At 36.1% G+C, this 21,781-nt stretch overlaps 1 protein-coding gene across 3 annotated transcripts in view; it reads right to left on the reverse strand.

The window, feature by feature from the left end:
• Positions 1 to 6,794: 6,794 nt before the first annotated feature.
• The window catches only part of LOC111582069 (spermatid perinuclear RNA-binding protein-like), a 120,405-nt gene continuing 105,418 nt past the window's right edge, over positions 6,795 to 21,781 (reverse strand). For 2 of the 3 annotated variants that reach the window (XM_055011360.1, XM_055011361.1), the window contains exons 14-18: positions 20,700 to 20,834; positions 18,044 to 18,184; positions 17,714 to 17,837; positions 13,710 to 13,760; positions 6,795 to 8,626 (exon numbers count right to left, since the gene is read on the reverse strand). In XM_055011360.1, the coding sequence (XP_054867335.1) occupies positions 8,538 to 8,626; positions 13,710 to 13,760; positions 17,714 to 17,837; positions 18,044 to 18,184; positions 20,700 to 20,834 (540 nt within the window). In that variant the 3' untranslated portion in view covers positions 6,795 to 8,537. Of the gene's footprint in view, positions 8,627 to 10,286; positions 13,617 to 13,709; positions 13,761 to 17,713; positions 17,838 to 18,043; positions 18,185 to 20,699; positions 20,835 to 21,781 lie in introns of those variants that run through there. The other variant, XM_055011362.1, reaches the window with a different exon arrangement.

Genomic DNA, 21,781 nt, shown 5'->3' on the forward strand with positions numbered 1-21,781 from the left:
GACATTTTGGATGATTTTTAAGTAGTTTAGGACAACTTTTGAAATATTTTTTAGAAGTTTTAATCTTTTTTCTGCAAGTTTTAAGACTTTTTTGACTTTTTGTGTCATTCAGAACAAATTTTGAGTCATTTTTCATTTTGTTCCGTGCTGTCCATCACAAACAGAGTCTTCTTCCTGAAGGGGGCGGGGACAACCATTTAGAACAGGACTAAAACCTGGATTTAGGGACCAATTAACCACCTTTGTAGTGTTTTGAGGTGAAAAATTTGAGACAGACTCACATTAATTTGCTAAAAATTGGAACCAAATATGACCTTTAAGATGTTAAACGTTTATATTTTGTCAACTTTCTCAGATTTGGAGCTTTACAGAGAAGTAAAACTACAACTGCTGGGTGGACTAACCTTTGTAGAGCTGCCTGGTTTCTCGTGATGCTGAGCTTTTTACGGCTGGAGTTTACAACAAACTGTAGCTTTGTACCTTTTTAGAAACAGAACAGAGTCGACTGATTCACTGAGACCAAAATAAATACAAACCCCCTGATAATGAAGGCAAATATTTAGCAGAAACAATCACGTGTTTTGTTCCCAGCAGAGTTTAAACAGTGAACAAACAAAGCAGACAGTGTTTTAAACTGCAGCTGATGTCAGGTCAGTTAAACTACCAGGACTCTGCTGCCATCTGGTGGTTCTACTGGACATCTGCTGACGGTTCTAAACCTGGAGGACGCTTTATTTCTGTTCTGACTTCAGTTCTTTCTGTTGTTTAGACCTCTTTCTCTTCCTCTCATGTTCTTTTTCTTTTCCTCCCTATTATTTTCTTCCCTTCTTCTTTTTGTTCCTCCTTTTCTTCACCCTCTTTTTCTTCCTCTTTTTCTCTTCTTCTGTCTCTTCTTTGTTTTCTTCTTTTGTCTTCTTGTTCTTCCTGTTGTTCTTTTTCTTCTTCTTCTTATTATTATTATTCTTTTGCTTCCTCTTCTTCTTCTTCCTCTTCTTCCTCTCCTCATTTTAATGCTTCTTTATTTCCTGTTTTCTTTTTTGCATCCATTATTTTATTCGTTTACTTTCCTCTCACCTTTTCCCTCTCATGCTGTTTAAATATTTATACATATTTTTCTATTTTCCTTCTGTCTCCTCGTTGCCAACTTTTCACTTTTTTATGTTTCCTTATCAGTTTTCCATTAGTATGGCACTAATAATAAATCTACCAGCAAAGGACGCTGTTGTCTCACAGTTAAAATTCCTGTATGTTTAAAACCTCATGTATGAAGATTTTCTGAGGCTCAGATTCTGATTCTTGATCTCCGAGTTAATATATATTCATAAATAATAAAAGAAAAATTAAAGCTGACAAAGTCAATAAAATAGAAACATTGAACCTAAACCTGCATTTTAAACAAAATATCACTGATTTATTCCACAGATTTGGGCTTTTTTGTTCATTTTAGCCCATTAATAATGATATTTAGAGTGATTATTTTCATTATTGATTAATATGTCGAGTTTTTATGTCTTTAGTTAATTGATTATTTGTTTTTTCTATTTTTTTAAATAAAATATGTCTCCCAGAAAGAACAAATGTCTTATTTTGCCCAAAACCAAAGATATTCAGTTTACTGTCACAAAAGAGAAAAACAAAAAACAAAAAAACCCCACAGATAACTGTTCCAGCTGGTTGACTATAGCTGCCATAACCTGCATGTTTTTAACCCTCATGTCGTCCTGCAGGTCAAAATTGACCTGTTTTAAAGTTTGAAAATGTGGGGAAAAAAATATATTTTCACAGTAAAACTTCTCATGTCCACATTTTCAACATTTTTGGGAAATCTTTGAACATTTTTTGGTGGGAAAAAAAGAAATGTTAAAAATGTTTAAGAACATTCACAAAAAAATCAACCAAAAACCACCGAAGTTCGCTGGATTTTGGTTGATTTTTTTCTGAATGTTCTTAAAGAAAATATTGGAAGTTTTACTGATATATATGGAATCACTTTAGATATTTTTAGGATTTTTTTTTGGAAGATTTTTACTCATTTTTTGAAAACATTTACAAGAATTGTCTTGCCAAACTTGTTTTTTTTTTTTTTTTTTTTTTTTTTTAATAAAACTTTTAAGGGAAACTCTTAAGGAATTATTGGAATTTTCTTCCTAAAGGTTTTGCAAATTTTCAGAAATTTGGGGAATTTTTTGGCTGAATTTTTGGATTGTTTTCAGACAAGGAAACAATATTTTTTGGTGTCCATAAATGCAGATAACAGGAGGTTAAAGTGTCCGGCAGGCTGGACCAGGAGGAGGAGAGCTGGGAAATGGGGAAATGCAAACTCCAGCAAAAAAGGCTGGAAAATGTGGCATGCAGTCATGGCATTAAAATGTTGACAGTATAGCATTAAAATGGCATTAAAAAGCATTAAATTTGACTGGTTGATTTCTGCAGAAACAACAATGTTGTTGTACATCACATTGCAGGCGAACAAGTTTCTTGAAATTACTATGCATTGGTAAACAAGAACTACAGAGGTTACACCACTGGATTTATGAAAAAGCTGCCTGAGACACAGACTGCCTCACACAGAAAATTGGGTTGACATGTTCATTCAACAGTGACAAACTTTTTTCACTTTTTATAGAGAAATGAAACTTGAGACATTCAATCCCAAAAAGATAGACTTCCTGGATTCAGCAGAATTACTAGATGCATGCAGTGGAATTAAGTCTGTGGACTGGATGTGTCAGGTACCATAACAGCTAAGCACAGATACCTCAAAACACTACTTAAATACCTCACATTACATTACATTACATTACATTATACTTTTTCATAGCACACCAGGTTGAGCAAAACCACAACAGATTTATAAGCAGTTTACGTAATTGTATATGAATGGATTGAAAATGTAAAAGTCAGTTTACCTAACTAAAACTACAATATTGTAGTGCCATAAAATTTGATTTCTGCTATATATTTCCACAGATTTCTGCCTTCTTCAGCACACCAATTTGTTCAAACCTGATAATGGAGGAGTGTTTGGTTTTGTCAGTCTTCAAGTGCCTCATAAACACTCAGTGGGGTTTAGGTCTGATGACTGTGAAGGAAAGTCCATGTTAGACACCTTGGTCTTCCTTGAGGTGTGTTTGGGATCATCATCCTCACTGTCACCCCAGCTGGTAGAGGCAGATCATTTTGGGTTTGCTTTCTTTTGTCCCTTCCAGTCGTTGCCAACTGCTGGCTCATAAGGAATCCAAAGGCAACTTTGGATCACTGGGTTCTCTGTTCTTTGTTTAAAATATGTGAAGTGCTATGAGATGGCATGTTTTGAATTGGAGCTAAACTGAGCTATTCTACTGCAGTATGGATCCTTCTGAAGAAGGGAATGCTGCTTCTCCTTGGTCAGGGTGTTCATTCAGTACAGGTGTGGGTATTTTTTACAAACTGAATTCTGCATCAGTGATGAAGGCACTTTTCTATCTTTCAGTGAGCAAAGCTTGATGTATTGATCTTTGGATGGCGTTTCCATTTTTGGTCTGCCTAATCCTGCTTTGGATACAACTGATCCAGTTTCCACAAAGTGTTTCAGGGCTCCATGCATTTCCCCTTGGAAACCTTCAGTGGAGCCACAATTTGACACTGAGACTCACAGTAAGAATTTGACTTCTTACACCCTGACTTACACTTCTTATACTTCTGATGTCATGTTTCCCACGATGACAGTGTCACTTAGTGAGCAATATTCTGCTTCAATCCTAAGACGCAGCCACATTTATAGCAGGTGAACAATGCCTGCAGGTTAAATTAATTGAAAAAGTCTCTTGTGTGGATCAAATCCAGATGAGTGTCTTCTGAACTTGGCTTAAATGAAGGGATACAACTCAAGACAATCTGATCTTTGTTGACAGGCGTTAACATGGTCACTGCCACGAATCTGCTTCAGTTGATTGCTGACCTGGAAATAGAGCAGAATCTGAAGTATTTACTTTTTATGTTACATGTCAGAGCATACTTTGTTTTTAAATGCTTCTAATTTACCAAACCTTCTGATTATCTCCTGGTTTACATGAAAATATAAAGGATAGTACACATGACCTCACACATACTGAATGTAAATCACTGATATATGCATATATTCATTCAGTTTCTAAACACGAAAAGCATTCCAAGAGCGCAATACTCCATCATTTCCAATAGCTGAAATCTTGAAAAAAAATTGTGACAGAAATTACAGCAACATAGAATGTGTCCATTTAATCCTTTCTGAAAAATAATGATGTTTTTTTTTCAAAGAAAACCTTTCTGGAGTGTTTTTCACGGCCTGTGTTAGTGGATGAGGAGGTGAATTAAACTCCACGCTGCTTCCTGATCGACTAACCGCCATCAGTGAGGGCAGCAGCACGCGCCCACGTTGCGTAATCGAACACCTTCTGGCTTCTCGCTCGCCGCTAAAAATACCAGCAGGATCCGGACCTCCATCTGATACCGTCCTCGCCGTCTGCACCGACACAAACACACCGATTTAATCTCCCAGAGAGGCGTCCTGCTGTCTCCATTTGTCCCAAAACAAGATGGAAAAGTTCCCATCCGGACGGTGTGTTTTAGCTGCGATGCTGCAGAACCTGATGGTGTGATTTCAGGTCGTCTGGGAGGAAACTCAGGGCTGTTTTTTAAGATTCAGCTGCCAAAAAAAATCTTCACTTTTCTGCTCCACCATTCCTGATTAGCTGGAAAGATTTATCGCATAAATTATAGATATTTAAAGTTGCATCTGTGAAATTTAACCTCCACTTTCAGCAGGTTTTTTTTTTTTATTTTTGCACATTTGAGGTTGTTTAAACAATAATATCTCATAAAAATTCAACTCTCTGTGTTTAGTTTTCCCAATTCACTTCTGATTCTTCAGATTCAGATTCTATCACACAGTCACTAGAGAGGAAGACGATATGATTTCAGAGAAACTGAATTCAGTTTCAAAATGTTAGGTCCAGTTTCAACTATGTTGGAATTCAGTTTTACTCTAATGGATTCAGTTTCAGTGTGATGTATTTGCTTTCGAGTTTATTGCAATTCAGTTTCAATATAAGAAAGTCGGTTTAAAGTCTATTAAAATTCAGTTTCAATCAATAAATTCTGTTTAAATTTTAGGAGAATTACGTTTCAATCAAATAAATTCAATTTCAAATTTATTAGAATTCAGTTTCAATCTAATAAATTAAGTTTCAAGTCTCAATATTTTATATCCATTAAAGAAAGTTACATTAATTCCCACAAATATCATCATATTATTACTATAAACATCAACTCTGGCTCTTTTCTGTGATTTTTCCAGCATTTAAAGACACAAACTGTCCACTAATCAACTCCTGGTTTGTTGTGGTGTCAAATTAAAATGTGTGTTTTTATGGTGTAGCATTGAGGTGAGATTTGGGGGTGAAATAAGCTTCCAAACAGCCTTCCTCCTCTTCCTGCTCATTAACGCTGCAGCTTTCCCCACAAACAGCTGCTTTAAACGTCCTGTTGGATTCTGACGGTGTGTAATCAGACGTTTCTTTCACTCTGCTTTGTGTTCGCTCACATGTAATTAGCTGCATGAAAGCAGGAAAACTGACGAAGAAGAAGAGGTGAGTAAAAAAAAAAGCTTTTCTACGACTTCTTTCATGCCTCCTCCATTCATGTGGCACTTTGTTTAATTTTATTTGCTGCGAATCAGGCGAGCAATTTGGGTTTCACTCAATAAAAGGCGGGAATTCTGGTGTTGTTTACAAGAGACAAAGTGAAAGGAGATCAGAGAACACGATAAAAGTTTAAGTTCAAGTTCCAACGCCCCCATTCAGATAAAGAAACGCAAATATTTCAGACGTGAACCAACAAGTTAAAGAAAAAACATCAACTCTGACTGTTTTCTGTGGGATTTTTCTGGTGTTGAAAAGGAAATACTGAAGTCCAATGTAATAAATTCAGTTTCAATCTAATAAATTTGGTGTCAAGTTTATCATAATTCACTTTCAATCTTAGTATATTAAGTTTCAATTTCATTAGAATTCAGTTTCAAGTTTATTAGAATTCAGTCTCAATCTAATCAATTCATCCATCCATTCATCCATCCATCCATCCATCCATCCATCCATCCATCCATCCATCCATCCATCCATTATCTATACACCGCTTAATCCTCACTAGGGTCATGGGGGGGGCTGGAGTCTATCCCAGCTGACTCAGGTGAAGGCAGGGGACACCCTAGACAGGTCACCAGTCTGTCACAGGGCTACATACAAAGACAAACAATCACTCTCACATTCACACCTACGGGCAATTTAGAATGATCAATTAACCTCAGCATATTTTTGGACTGTGGGAGGAAGCCGGAGTACCCGGAGAAAACCCACGCATGCACAGGGAGAACATGCAAACTCCATGCAGAAAGATCCCGGGAAAGCCGGGACGCGAACCAGGGATCTTCTAGCTGCAAGGCGACAGTTCTAACCACTACACCACTGTGCAGCCCTCTAATCTATTCAGTTTCAATATAATAAATTTAGTTCCAAGTACATTACAATTGAGTTTCAATCTAATAAATTAAAATTATCAGATATAAATTGATGTTTATTTTGTAAAATTTCATCAAATTAAGGGATTGGTATACAAATTTTGAGCGCTGTATTTTAAATTGAACACTTCAAATATAAATGATTCAGTTTTGACAAGGACAAATTTCTGCCCATATTCTACATCCAACTTGGATTTTCGTCACATCCTTTGACTTAAAAATCCATTTTAATATTAATAAATTCAATTTCAAGTTCATATGAATTCAGTTTCAAGTTTATTAGAATTTTGTTTCACATGTAAAATTAAAAATAAAAATATTTTAAAGAAACAAATAAATTAAACAAACATACCACCCAGACATTTTTTTGCTTTACTGTGATGAAATATATTTATTTTTACCAGATTAGCCAAAAAGACATTCCTTTGTTATTTAAAACCTATAAACAGCGTCTCAGTTGATTATCTCTAGTATTTACCGTATCGTGTGTACGTTTCATAACTGCCATATATAAAATCACATTCACCGTGATGAAGGCTTTTAATCCATAAATGTGCCAAAAAAAAGTAATTATCATTAATTAGCTGACATCTTTTGCTCCGTCTATGTTTTTTTTAAACCAGCGGCTCCCAACGGTTTTATATTTGAATCGTATTAGAGGTAAAATTATCCCGTATTCAGTTTCAAGTTTTTTAGTATTCAGTCTCAATCTAATTAATTCAATTTCAAGTTCATTAGAATCCAGTTTCAATTTAATAAATCCAGTTTCAATGAAGAAATATAGCTTCAAGTTCATTATAATCCAGTTTCAATCTAATAAATTCAGTTTCAATCTAATAAATTCAATTTCAGTCTAATAAATTCAGTTTCAGGCTAATAAATTCAGTTTCAATCTAATAAATTCAGTTTCAATCAAATAAATTAAGTTTCAAGTTCATTAGAATTCAGTTTCAATCTAATGAATTCAGTTTCAATCTAATAAATTCAGTTTCAATCTAATGAATTCAGTTTCAATCTAATAAATTCAGTTTCAATCTAATGAATTCAGTTTCAATCTAATGAATTCAGTTTCATTCTAATTAATTCAGTTTCAATCTAATGAATTCAGTTTCAATCTAATAAATTCAGTTTCAATCTAATGAATTCAGTTTCAATCTAATGAATTCAGTTTCATTCTAATGAATTCAGTTTCAATCTAATAAATTCAGTTTCAATCTAATAAATTCAGTTTCAATCTAATAAATTCAGTTTCAATCTAATGAATTCAGTTTCATTCTAATTAATTCAGTTTCATTCTAATTTTGGCATCTTTTTAATGTTTTGACTTGACAAAGACAAACATGTCTTTGGGTGTTTTTTGTCTACTAGTTGCGGTCAAACGGGGTAAAATTTATCCCGTTTTTGGGTAAAATTGTGTCAAACTTGTCGTGCGACCTCTTGTGGGTCCTCTGGCCACATGTTGGGAACCGCTGGTTTACAGCCAAAGCAGATGATTTCTGTCTTCAAACGGGAAAACCTTAATCTACTACAAGTGTTTAATTTGGGATTAAATACGGTCGACGTACCGATACAGCGTTTATAGATGGTCTGTAAAACGTACGGAATATTTCAAAGCTACTTCAGTCACTACTGTATGTACATTCAGAGATAGATTATAAATAGGATTCTTTAGCTGCTGCTGCTGCTTGTACATATTCAAACCTATTAACATGTTTATATATTTATATTTATATATATATTGAAAACACACATACATCCATATATATGTACAGATATTTACAGACAGTAGGTCACATTGTGGTTGAATGTGCTGATGGCCGGTCGGAGTATTGCTTCCTGGTTTTATTGGGTGAAACGGAGCCTCCACCTTCTTCTTCTGTGGTCTTTTCTTCTTCTTCTGTCCATATTGCTTGTCAGTATTGCAGCTGTGTGTGTGGACAGCAGCCAGAGTTTAATAATCAAGAGTCTTTTTGCCGAGTCGGGCCTCGGTGCTCCGTCGGGGTCAGAAAAGGTCCTGAGGGCCGAGGTGGATGATTATGGGCGTGGCGATGGTCTGCGGCTGGTAATAGGCACTGTCGATGTACAGGCCGCCTACGGACAGGAGACGGGGTTAACGACAACACAACCAGTTATTACCGCTGGAAACACCTCCTCCTATGTGGCCACTGAGAAACAGAACGAAAGAAAAGCTGCAGTTTTAAAGTCACGGCTCCATATTAACCCTGTACGACCCAAATATAGGAAAAAAATAATAATATATACATATATAAACCCAAATATATATATATATATATATATATATGTATATAAATAATTAGAGGCTTTGTAATTTATTAATTGTGATTAATCGCATTTTTGTCAAATAGCTGACGCAATAAGTAAAGTTTTTAATTCAAATAAATTTTGGTTGACAGATGAATCAGTGTTTATAATTTAAAATTTAGAACATTTTAAAATGGGACATGTAGAAATAAGTGATTCCTAAATTCCCTCTCCAGGATGTAAAAATGCAAATAGTAAACTAGAAGACACAAGTATAGAAATAAATATTAACATTTTAATGATTTATGACATTAATACATTATTAATAAAGTTTTCCACTTTGGCAATACCTGTGGACATTTTAAAAAGAAAAATCCAAGAAATTTAGCTTTTGTTTTTTCTTTTCTATGATTTATGACAATATTACTTTGCTGTACTGAACAAAAGACGTTTCTAAATTATCTCTCCTTCTAGAAAGACCTTTGTTCTACATGTGTCATTTAAAAATACTACATTCTGTTTCATTCTGCACCAGAAGATGTTTTTTGAGTTCTTTGTACGTCTAGCAATGGTTGTTCTGTTTCTATAGAACTGCAGGACTTTGTATTGTAGAGAAAAACGAGCTCACAGTGAAAAAAAAATGTGTCAGGAGCAAATAAAAAACAAACTACTTGGAGTTCAGAGGCTTAAAATGCCTTTAAGAGTCCACAGACTGTCTACAGTAACAGGATATGTGCAGACGAATCAAAGTGTTTTACTGCCTTTTAAAGACCTCAACAGTGGACATCTAGCACTTATGTGCATCAGGAAAGAGGATCAGTATTGATATCCTCCATACAAACAGTGCAGGTATGCAAACCTTCACACCACTGGAAGCCTTAAATCATTTTGGTAGCTTTGAGTTTAAATGGACGATTAGCTCAGCGTTACGAGGAAATGTGGAGTTTGTAAAAAGACTGATATCTAAAATATGGTGTCAGATTCTAGAAATAACCTCAATAATTGACCTTTTTAAGGATCCACAGATGCTACTAAGTACTGCAGATCAAAAGTTAAGCAGAAATTAATTGACTGATGTGTTTAATTAATTTGTTCTTTTGTTTTTCCAGGTCTCCATCAACCTACTTGGTGAGTGAAGCTTTTTTATCATTCCTTATAGAAACAGTGGATTTGTCCAGTCGCCGTGGTTTTAGCACTTACATATCTCACAATCTGGACAACTGAGAACATTCACAGACAACTTGTGAAGAAAAACCAAAGTCGAGAGCTTCTCAGTGGACACATGAGGTGGAACGAGGATTTGTAGTGTTAGAAAAACATCATAAATGAAGCTGATTAACTTTAAAATTAAATAAGCGAAAGGAGATGAGGAAAAACTAAAGCAGATGAGTTGACAAGACGAACAGAAAATGTGCAAATAAGTCTAGAAATCAGGGCGAGTGACAAAAAAACAGACCAACATGACACTGAAAACAACAGGAACCACACGTAACTCAAAAATATTTGTTTATTTAAAAAGAATATTACCCACAAACAGGTCAAAATAAAATATCTCTCTGAAAAGAAAGTATTATTTAACTCAACACAACAAAAATGGCTCAACAGTAAACTGTAAACTCGGACATTAAATATCCAAAGGAAAATGTTTTTCAGTGCAACTGATTTGTGTAAACCTGTTTTTTTTTTATTCTCTGTTATAACAGAAACTTAAAACAATATTAGAAAACAGAGAGAAAAGTCAAAATACAAAACAAATGTTCACATCAATGAGAGATTGTTAAAGGAATAATCAGCAGTCTGACAAATAAGCTCTGATCAGTTATTAGTTCCCTAAAGTGACAGCATGTTTCTTTGTTACCCCAAAATGACTGGTTTTAATTTTCTACCGTGGATGTCGAATTAGTTCCCATAAAGAGGCTGTTTAGTTCCCTACTGTTAATATTTTGTCGGAAGTGTACAGTCTGTAAGTTCTAATTTTGAGTTTATACTGTATGTTTTTAGTTCCCTACATTACTGTGTTGCTATAAATAAGAAGGAGGTGTCAGTTTAGTTCCCTACTGTTAGTATTTTGTTGGTAGTTGGTTGTAATTTCTAGTTTTGATTTTAAAGTATGTTTGTTCAGTTCCCTAGTTTCAACAATTGAGTTTCTTTAGTTCCCTACATTGACTATGTTGTTGTACATTAGCGACAGATGTCAACTTAGTTCCCTGAAGTGGTTGTTACTTTATTTACTTTTAAACAATTGGCTTATTTAGCTGTTTTTCTTAGTTCCCTAAAGATGCTGTATTGTTCCCTACTGGTAATATTTTATTGGTAATGTCTTGTTTGTAATTTCGAGTTTATTTTAAAATATATTTATTTAGTTAATTGTGTTAACTATTTCCCCGAAGTGGTTGTTAATTTCTTTATGGTAGCTGTTTGTGAATTCCCTAAAGTGTTTTTATAGTTCCCTGCATTGTATTTGATGGTTGGTTTATGGTAGCTATTTTTTTAGTTCCCTAAAGAGGCTGTATAGTTCCCTTCTCTTAATAGGGAATTTGGTAGTGTATGGTTTGTAAGTTCTTGAATTCCCTGCAGAACTTGTCTTGTTTATTTAGCTCTCGTTTCAACAATTTAGTCTCTTTAGTTCCCCACACTGGCTTTGTTTTTGGTTCCCTGAAGAGGCTGTTTAGTTCCCTACTGTTCATATGTTGTCGGTAGTGGATGGCTTGAAGTTATTTAATTCCCCGCAGAAGATGTTTTGTTTATTTAGTTCCCTACATTGCTATGTTGTTGTAAATAAGCAGCAGGTGTCAATTTAGTTCCCTGAAGTGGTTGTTAATTTCTCTATTTGCTTTTAAACAATTGGTTTATTTATGGCAGTTGTTCTTTAGTTCCCTACTGTTCATATGTTGTCGGTAGTGTTTGGGTTGTAATTCCTTTCAGAAGATGTTTTGCGTATTTATTTGCTTGGTTTCAACAATATAGTTTCTTTAGTTCCCTACATTGCTGTGTTGTTGTAAATTTGCAACAGCCGTTAATTTAGCTCCCTGGCGTGGTTGTTAATTTCTTTATTGACTTTTAGATAATTGGTTTATGGTAGCTATTTTTGGTTCCCTAAATAGGCTGTTTAGTTCCTTACTGTTAGTATTTTGTTATTAGTGTATGGATTGTAGCTCTTTAATCCCCTGTAGAAGATGTTTTGTTTATTTAGTTCCCTAGTTTCTTTGGTGAGCAGCGGGTGTTAGCTTAGTTCCCTAAAGTCGTTAATTTCCTTTTTAACTTTTAAATAGCCGTATTTAGCTGTTGGTGTATGATATGTGCTCTTTGGTTCCAGGCTGTAGGTATTTTGTCATTGTATAGTGGATAGTAAGTTCCCTCATTTCTACAATTTAGTCTCTTTAATTCAAAACAAAGTACTTCTTGGATTTGTTTTAGTTCTCTTTAAAGTATGTCTATTTAATTGCTAGAAATTTTGTAGTTGGTTACTGGTTGTTCTTTAGTTCCCTTATATGTGGGTGTTTTCTTTTCCATTCTATACTGTAGATAGTAGTTTGTTGTTATTTACAAGGTGTTTTGAAGTTCACTAGTTTCAACAATTTAGTTTCTTTGGTCAAAAACAAACTATGTTTAGTTCCCTGCATTGTTTTTATAGTTGTTAGTTCCCTGAAGTGTTTGTTAATGTCTTTATTTACTTTTAAATAGCTAATATTTGGTGTTTTATTTATAGGTATCATCTTTTTGGTTCCGTACTGTAGATCTTTCATAGATGGTCTGTGGTTAGTAGATTCTGTAGTTCCCTACAGATCATGTTTTATTCTTCTTCGGACGTCCAGCAGTTGGCATTTTCTAGAAGACTGTTGTGAAATATATTTTTTTTCTAATTTACAATAGCGGATGTTTTGTTCTTTAGGGTGAATATTATCCAGTTTCAGGCATTGTGGGAACATGTATTAGTTGGGGACTTTTTTTTATTTGCTACTGCTATTAGCTTTATTTCCCTACAGTGTTGTCTTCATGGTGGATATTTATAATAATAATAATAATAATAATAATAATCTTCATGGTGGATATTTAGGGAAATTAACAGTGCAAACAAAAACAGCCACAGTAGGGGAACTGTTACTTTTCTTCCTCAATATGTTACTTACTCCGTTTTCTACGTTGCACATTTAGGAGTCGCTGTACTTTAGTGGCTATTTTTTAGTGTCTATACTGTTCTATAGTGGTTATTTTCCCTGCAGATGGTGTTTAATAGTCCTGACTGGCTAATAATCCTTTTCAGGTTCATTTAGTGGCTGTTTGTTTTGTTCACTTACTCTGATGGATGGTTGGTGTTTCCGTTGCTCTGAGGTTAATGACTTCCCTTGTAAATTTAATACCCGACAGTAGACGCTCAGCTCCCTGCTTTGTAATATTTTCCTGAGCGGTCTTTCACACACTGCGCCTCGCTAAATGCTGAGCTCGTTTTTTTTCTTTCCTCATTGCATAACGGTTTGCTGATCAAAGAGCTTATTTGTCAAACTCTATGTTCACACGGATAGCAAAAGACGAGGCCAGCGCAACTTTCTAACAGCCAAAATGAATCTCGCTGATTGCTGCTGTAGCCCGGATGGAACACGCTGCGAAACAATAGTTCTGCCTTATTTAATGCTTAGAAGTCAGTGGATTGCAGGGTTGTTGTTTTTTTGTGAATGCACAGCCAGGATATTCCTTTAACAAGTGATTTCCTGTGAGATGGGTGAGGGAGGGTCTTAATAGGGGTACAGGTGGGTGATGGGGTATGTTGGTGGGACTCGGATGACTGGGACAACTACTGAGGGCATTCTGGAGGGAAAACCTGAGGAAGAGTGAAGAAAAACAAACTCAAATATTGGTGATGAGCAGATTTAATGGATGGATAATTGATGGGACGAAGGAACTGGGAGCTTACTGTAAGCAGGGAGGGCGCCTGCAGGGCTGTAGCCGTAAGGAGCACCAAAACCTGCGAGGGCAAACAGGAAGTCAATCAGTCTTGGAGGGTTTGCAATCATCCAGGTAGGATCACATGATGTTATTTTGGGGTAGAAGGATAATTCTTCTTACAGATTTCATTGAACTTGAAGCTAAAGGGCTAACTCACAAATCTTTTCATCACTGCTAACCTCAGTAGAAAGCAGCCAGACTTTTTTATTTTCTTGAAGACCTCACATCCAAAAGCGGTAAAATACCTTCAAGAACCAAAAAGAAAAGTCCAGTTTCTTTCTACTGAAGCTCCTAGCTTTTAATTTTAAAGATCAAGCTAGTCCTGAGTGTCAATTAGCTGCCTTTCTATGGATAGACTGCGACTAGACTGGAACTAGGCAATGGTAGCCATTGCTATGCTCTTGCTAAAGTCTACCCATTTTGGGCTACAAGCACAATTATTCTTAGAGATTTTGTTGAACTTGAGGTTAAAAGGCCAACTCACAAATCTTTGTATCACCACTAACTTCAGTAGAAAGCAACCAGACTTCTTTTTTTTATTTTCTTGAAGACCTCACATCCAAGAGATGTAAAACACCTTCAAGAACCAAAAAGAAAAGCCCAGTTTCTTTCTACTGAAGCTCCTAGCTTTTAATTTTTAAGATTAAGCTAATCTTGTCTCATCTCGATTCCCTACCTGCTAGCTGCTAGTCCTGATTGTCAATTAGCTACCTTTCTAGGGACTTCCTTGTCCCATGGATAGACTGTGACTATACCGTCTTGAACAGGTGCTAGGTGAAGGTAGCCATTGCTATGCTCTTGCTAAAGTCCACCCATTGCTAGCTGCAGTCCAAGATGGTATAGTCACAGTCTATCCATGGGACATGGGATTCAAGAATCAAAAATAAAAGTCCAGCTGCTTTCTACTGAAGCTCCTATCTTTTAATTTTTAAGTTCAACCATAGCTATCAAGCTAGTCCTGTCTCATCTTGATTCCCTACATGCAAGGTGCTAGTCGTCAGTGTCAATTAACTGCCTTTCCATGGACTCGCTTGTCCCAGGGATAGACTGTGACTATACCATCTTGGACTGGAGCTAGGTAAAGGTAGCCATTGCTATGCTCTTGCTAAAGTACCCATTGTTAGCTGCAGTCCAAGATGGTATAGTCGCAGTCTATCCATGGGACAAAGGAGTCCCTAGAAAAGCAGCTAACTGACACTGAGAACTAGTAGGTAGGGAATCGAGATGAGACACAATTAGCTTGTTAGCAGCACTCGAACTTATAAATATAAAGACAGACAGTCCTAGGATCTTCAATAGAGAGCAACTGGACTTTTCTTTTCAGTTCCTCAAGGTATTTTACCACTCTTGGATGTGAGGTCTTCAAGAACCTAAAAAAGAAGTCCAGTTGCTTTCTACTGAAGCTCCTGGGATTACCATGACCCTGATGACTGAGAATCTACACACATAAGAGACATATAGCACCCTAAAGAACACAATCTGTACCCTGAAAGGCCGTTCATATTCCAAATTTAGATTGTCTTCGATATAAGATCATCGAATTGCCCACCTCCACATCCAAGGCATGCCATATCTAAAGGCTAACACGTAGGCGCCTTGACTTTCTTGAGTTTCTTCTTTGAAAGACTTTCTGCATAGACCCATCTCTGATACTATCCAGCTGTGGATGTTTCTAGCTGTTAGTGTCTGCTTCTGTGACAGAATAGTTCAGGAATGCAGCAGCTTCAAGTCAACACTCACCTAGCAGACACATTACTACTGCATGTTTTCGGAGTTACAAGCACTATAAACTGATGTCACATCTTTACGAGCTGAACTATGATACAGTATCATGCAGTCTTCAGAGAGTCATTGCACCCTCAGCTGTGTCTGTCAGGCTCAGGTCTGCACCACTACATTAATAAAGAGAAGCTGGTTCAGCAGATCTGCTTCTGACTGCTGCAGAGACTCACTGTAAGACTGCAGGGTTTAGATGATATAGCTATCACTGTAGCCATTAGCTCTGCTTCCATGACATATTTTATGCACATTTTGAAGTACTGCTCTAGAAAAACTGCAAAAGCTGAAAAAAAAACTTTCCAAAAAAGGGCGACTATGCTTGCTTGAGGCAGACTTTTTCTAATATAGCAGTTAATAAAGAGCTTCATGGCAGATAGAAACACCTTTTCTGACCAAGTATTGACACAGTGAATGTTTAATTTACACAACTTATTGGCTGTTTCTGCTTCTAGAGACTCCAAATGTACCGAAACAACATGGAAGAGTAACTACATCTTTCCTCATGTTTGGCTTGTAAAAAAAGTTTTTTTTTCCTACTTTTTTTAGCGATCAGCAAACAGTCGGGTTGCATTCCAACTAATATCCAGACTTTCCCACTATATAGTATGCCAGCAAGACATTTAATATGCCAAAAATACTATGGTATCCTACTGCATTTAGTCAGATTCTGCACTTTGCTGTCAGAACTTATATTCAGAAAAGGTTTCCATTCCCCTTGAAGTGCATTATCCCTTTTTAGAAGCAAGCTTTCTAACATGGTCTTGCAAAATTTGGCAGCTTCTTACAAATTTAGACGTTTTCCATAAGCATTTTCTAATGCATTACTTCAATATGTGCATCGGGGTCTTTAAGATGTTGGAAGGAGGATTTTAAATTCTATCCTGGATTTTACAGGGAGCCTATGAAGAGAAGCTGTTTATACTGGAGAAATATGATCTCTGGTACTGGCTTCTGTCAGCGTTTTGGATAAGCTGGAAGTTTAGAAGAGAATTATTGGGACATCCTGATAATAAGGAATTACAATAGTCCAGCCTAGAAGTTACAAATGCATCGACTAGGTTCTCATTTTATTTTTAAAAAATGGAGATTGTAGCCATGATTTGTCTTTTTGGGCAAGTTTTGAATCATTTTAGACAAATTTAAAGTCTTGGACAAGTTTTGAATTGATTAGTATAGAGTTTGAGTAAATTTGGACAGATTTTGTCATTCTAAACAAGTTTCAAGGTATTTTGGACAAGTTTTGAATCATTTCTCAGTGTCACTGTGAGACAAGATGTTCCTGATTTTTTCGATATTAGGTAGATGAAAGAAAGCTGTCCTACATACTTGTTTTACATGTTTGTTGAACGATGTATCCTGATCAAAAATAACTCCAAGGTTAACAGTTGAACTGCAGGCCAAGGCAGTGCCATCTAGCGTAACCATCTTTTTCGATAGTGTGATTCTGAGGGCCAAATACAACCTCAGTTTTGTTTGAGTTTAAATGAAGAAAATTTTAAGTCATTCAGGCCTTTATGTTTTTCAGACATGTGAGAGTTGGATTAAATTATTGGATTAATTTGGTTTCATAGATAAATAATATTGGTCCTAACACAGAACCCTGTGGAACTCCATAACTAACTCATCATCATTAACATGAGCAGACTGGCACCACTATAGCGCCACCTTCTGGTGACACTATGCAGCCTAGTTTATTCACTCCAGAACTGCTAATGGAAGGGAGTAAAATTTAACTTTTTTAATTTTTTGCGACATTCCGAAAGTTTGCTATAAATTCGCTGGACATTTTTATGAAAATGCAGCTGCAGTCGTGATTCTGGCTGCAGAATGTTTGTTTTTAACGGTCGTAACTCCGACTACATGCAGCATTAACGTGTTTGCTGTGATAGTTTTGCTGTATCCTGAACTCTTAAATAAACACATCTGTTATAGAAGCACCACAGCAGCAGCAGAGGTCTGAATATAATAACTATACATCCAGCTACAGCCGGGCAGAGCAGCTGTGCTCATCTGGACACTGTCAGCCTTTAAAAGTGAATAATGATCTGAAGTAGACCGACACCAGCTGTTCATACGATCAATGGGAAAGATTCTCGCTGTGAGTTTTCTGATTAGGTTCTATAATTACTTGCTGATAAATCACATTAACAGCAGGCGGTATCTGACCTGGGCTCTCCTCCAGGTGTGACCTACCTGGTGGGATGTATCCATGTGTGGGCGGAGTGCTGATATATGGAGCTCTGGGGATCACGGGGACCCGAGGAGGTCTGGCAGCGAGAGCCGGGAGGGTCAGCACCGAGGCCACGGGTCGCTTAGGCTGCATGAACACAAAGACTGGATCAGAACTGGACATTTACCTCAATTTCCATTTAAAATCCATCAAATCTGGAAAAAAATGTTCCCACACTTTAAATTACACATCGTAACTGTGTGTTACAGTATGTTATTTTGTGTTACTGTTGACATTCACACAAATAAAATAAACAAGTGAACTCTATTGATTCAGAGATCTTGTTTACTTACTGGAGGGTTGGGCCGTTTCTTCTTGTTGGTCGCAGACTTGGATCCGGAGAATAAACTGTTCAGGGCGGCTAACGCAGCGCTAGCTTTGGCTACTTTCTTATTAGGACCCGTCCCCCGAAACACCTGCTTGTCCACCTCCACCTGTAGCAGCAGATAAACACAAGACGGGCGGTTCCTCAGTTAAATACTAAAATTCTGGACAAATACCAGAATCACACTACAGAGTTCTAAAGTTGGTATACTCTACAGACATCAGGAAACATGTTGGTTTTAGAGGAAAAGAAATAAAAAACAAACATTCCTGCTAAAGTTGTGACTCATAACTCAATATTAGTAAAATTTCAAACAACTTCCTTAGGAGATAGTTGTTCATGTTAATCAATAATTGATCGTTACCATGAAATAACAATGAAATTTCAAACACTTGGCCCAACAACGTCTAATGCTAGCAGCTCTATGATGCTAGGATTAGCTGCATGCTAATGGCAGCCAACCAACATGCAATAACAAACAAACAATAACAATGCTAATAAGTTTGCCGTGTTAGCATGCTAACTCTCGCTACAAAATCCACTGACTAATCAATTAAATCAATCAACAGAAAACAAATGGGTAATTTATTTTCTTTTTTTCCTATCTAACAATTAATTAAAATCTTTCGCATCTTGTCAGACAAAACTAGCGACCATGTTCTCTGTTGTAATTTGAACCCTACATCTATTTGTTTAAGGGGAAAGGAAGTGAAAAAAATACCTTCCTGCTAAGCTGCGACACAAAATAAAGACATAATTCCAAATCACAGTTCAAGAGTTTACCGAACAACATCCCATACTAGCAGCTTTATGATGCTATGATTAGCTACATGCTAATAGCAGCCAATCGACATACAAACAATAACAATGCTAATAAGTTTACCATGTTAGCGTGCTAACTCTAGCTGCAAAATTAATTAATTAATCAAGAGTTTACCCAACAACATCCCATACTAGCAGCTTTATGATGCTATGATTAGCTACATGCTAATAGCTGCCAACCAACATACAAACAATAACAATGCTAATAAGTTTACCGTGTTAGCGTGCTAACTCTAGCTGCAAAATTAATTAATCAAGAGTTTACCCAACATCCCATACTAGCAGCTTTATGATGCTATGATTAGCTACATGCTAATAGCAGCCAACCAACATACAAACAATAACAATGCTAATAATTTTACCGTGTTAGCGTGCTAAATCTAGCTGCAATATTACCTGACTAATCAACAGAAATTAGCAACTTTTTATCCTTTATTCATATCTGAGAATTAATAAAAATCTTTTGCTTTTAATCAGACAAAACTAGCGACCATGTGCTCTGCTGTAATGTGAACACTACTTCTATTTGTTTAAGGGGAACAGACATGAAAAAAATACCTTCCTGCTAAGGCTGTGACTCATAACCTAATACATGTCAAGTGTTACACAACTTCCTTAGCAGATAGTTGTTCGTGTTAATCAATAATTCATTGTTAGCATAAGATAAAGACATTATTTCAAATAGTTGGCCCAACAACGTCCCACCTTAGCAGCTCTGTGATGCTAGGATTAGCTACATGCTAATGGCAGCAAACCAACATAAAAAACAATGCTAAATGTGAACGCTACTTTTTTGTTTGTTTGTTTAACATAATGATGAAATTTCCATTGAAAATGTGTTTTTTATTGAATTAGAAATGCAATTTTTTAAGCATTTCCATCACAGATAAGTTCCGTAATTATTAACACCAAATGGTTTTAGTTCTATTATTACATCAGGAAGGTTTATCGCCATAATTAATGACTCTCTAGGAGGGTTTAGCCTTAATATTTTAATTAGTTGGGTTAATCTCTTTGATTAATGACACCAAAGGGTCTTAGATATATGATTACATTAGTTACATTATCTGCCTCTGCGACTCAGCCCTGGATAAGCAGAAGACAATGGATGGATGGACAGTTACATTAATCTCTATATTTAATAACTCTGTGGGATCTCAGGGCTTAAGATGTATTTTTAGTGATGTAAAGTAGTGTTTTAGATCATTTTTGGAGGGTTTTAATCCTTAATATGTGCATTTCTCAATTAGAATCACACCATAAATGACATTATAAAGTCTTAATCCCAATATTTTAACTTGTGAAAGTTGATTCTAACACCAATCATGGTGCTTTTTTTTTTTAAACCGGAAAGCACTTTGTTTGGTGCAAAAGCTGCTATTTTAAATGTTTAGTATAAAAAAACCTAAAACATTTACTTGACTTTTGCAGAAAGAATCTTAGCTGCTGAACAGATACTGCTGGCACTTTCACACTTCCTGTTGCTGTGGACTGAATTTTTTCCTCTACTTTTCCCTTTAAAAGTAAAAAAAAGGGAGTAAAAGTGTAATTTTCCTAAAATATTGAAGAAATGTTTCATTTCAACTGGAAACCGGGTCACTTTGTTGTCACTTATTAGTTCAAGAACAGAAACTTTGACAGCTCTCGTTTGTTTTCAACAGACGGCTGAAAGATTATTTCATCTGCTTCACTTTTAGCCTCATAAACTGGTTTCATGTTCGCCGTCTTTGCTGCCATTTGTAGACGTTTTGATTGTCAGGAAGCAGCAACATCAGACACTCTCAGGATGTTTGTCTTCTCACCTCTATGATGAAGCGTTTGTCGTAGCTGCTGCCGCTCTCAGAGATCAGCTCGTATTTGAGGCCGCGGCGTTTCTCGTTCAGCTCCATCACCGGGTTTTTACCTCCCGCCGTCAGGATCGGACCCGGAGCTCTGCACTGGAGACACACAGGGAGGGAATCAGGTCAGGGATTCACAGAGTGGAGTTAGAGATCTGTAGGAGCTCAGGAATCAGTCGTACCAGCTGGAACAGGAGGGCTGAGGAGGAAAAACTGACTGAAAAACCCACTCATACTCTGATTTAAAGGATTCAGCGTTCAGCCACGGAATACACTTTTAGAAAACAGAAAATATCCAGTGTGCAGCAGTTTTTTTGTGCAAAATAAGGTCTTGTTGATGCCAAAAAGGTCCAGACTGGCTCCAGATGATAGGAAGACACTGCAGTTCTTCTCCAGACTTTGTTTGATGTAGCAGCTGTTGATTTAACCCTCGTGTCGTCCTGCAGGTAAAACTGACCCCTTTTAAAGTTTGAAAATGTGGAGAAAAAAAAAAAAAAATTCACAGTGAAACTTCTGATGTCCACATTTTCAACATTTTTGGGAAATCTTTGAACATTTTTTGGTGGAAAAAAAGAAATGTTAAAAAAATGTTTCTTTAAGAATATTCACAAAAAAATCAACCAAAATCCAGTGAAATTTGCTGGATTTTGGTTGATTTTTTATGTGAACGTTCTTAAGAGAATATTAGAAGTTTTACTAATATATATGGAATCACTTCAGATATTTTTAAGATTTTTTGGGAAGATTTTCACAATTTTTTTGAAAATATTTATAAGAATTTTCTTGCCAAATTTGGGGGATTTTTTTTAAAAAATAAAACCTTTAAGGGAACCACTTTCAAGGAATTATTGGAATTTTCTTACTAAAAGTTTTGCAAATTTTCTGAAATTTTTGGAGTTTTTTTGCTGCATTTTTGGATTTTTTTTAGACAAGGAAACAATATTTTTTGGTGCCCGTAAATGAGGACAACAGGAGGGTTAAACGCAGTGAATTTAAAAAACTATGATGAAGAACCAAGACTGAAAACGTTGCATTGATACCACCCA

Source organism: Amphiprion ocellaris, chromosome 6, assembly GCF_022539595.1.
Source record: "Amphiprion ocellaris isolate individual 3 ecotype Okinawa chromosome 6, ASM2253959v1, whole genome shotgun sequence".
Classification (NCBI taxonomy): domain Eukaryota; kingdom Metazoa; phylum Chordata; class Actinopteri; family Pomacentridae; genus Amphiprion; species Amphiprion ocellaris.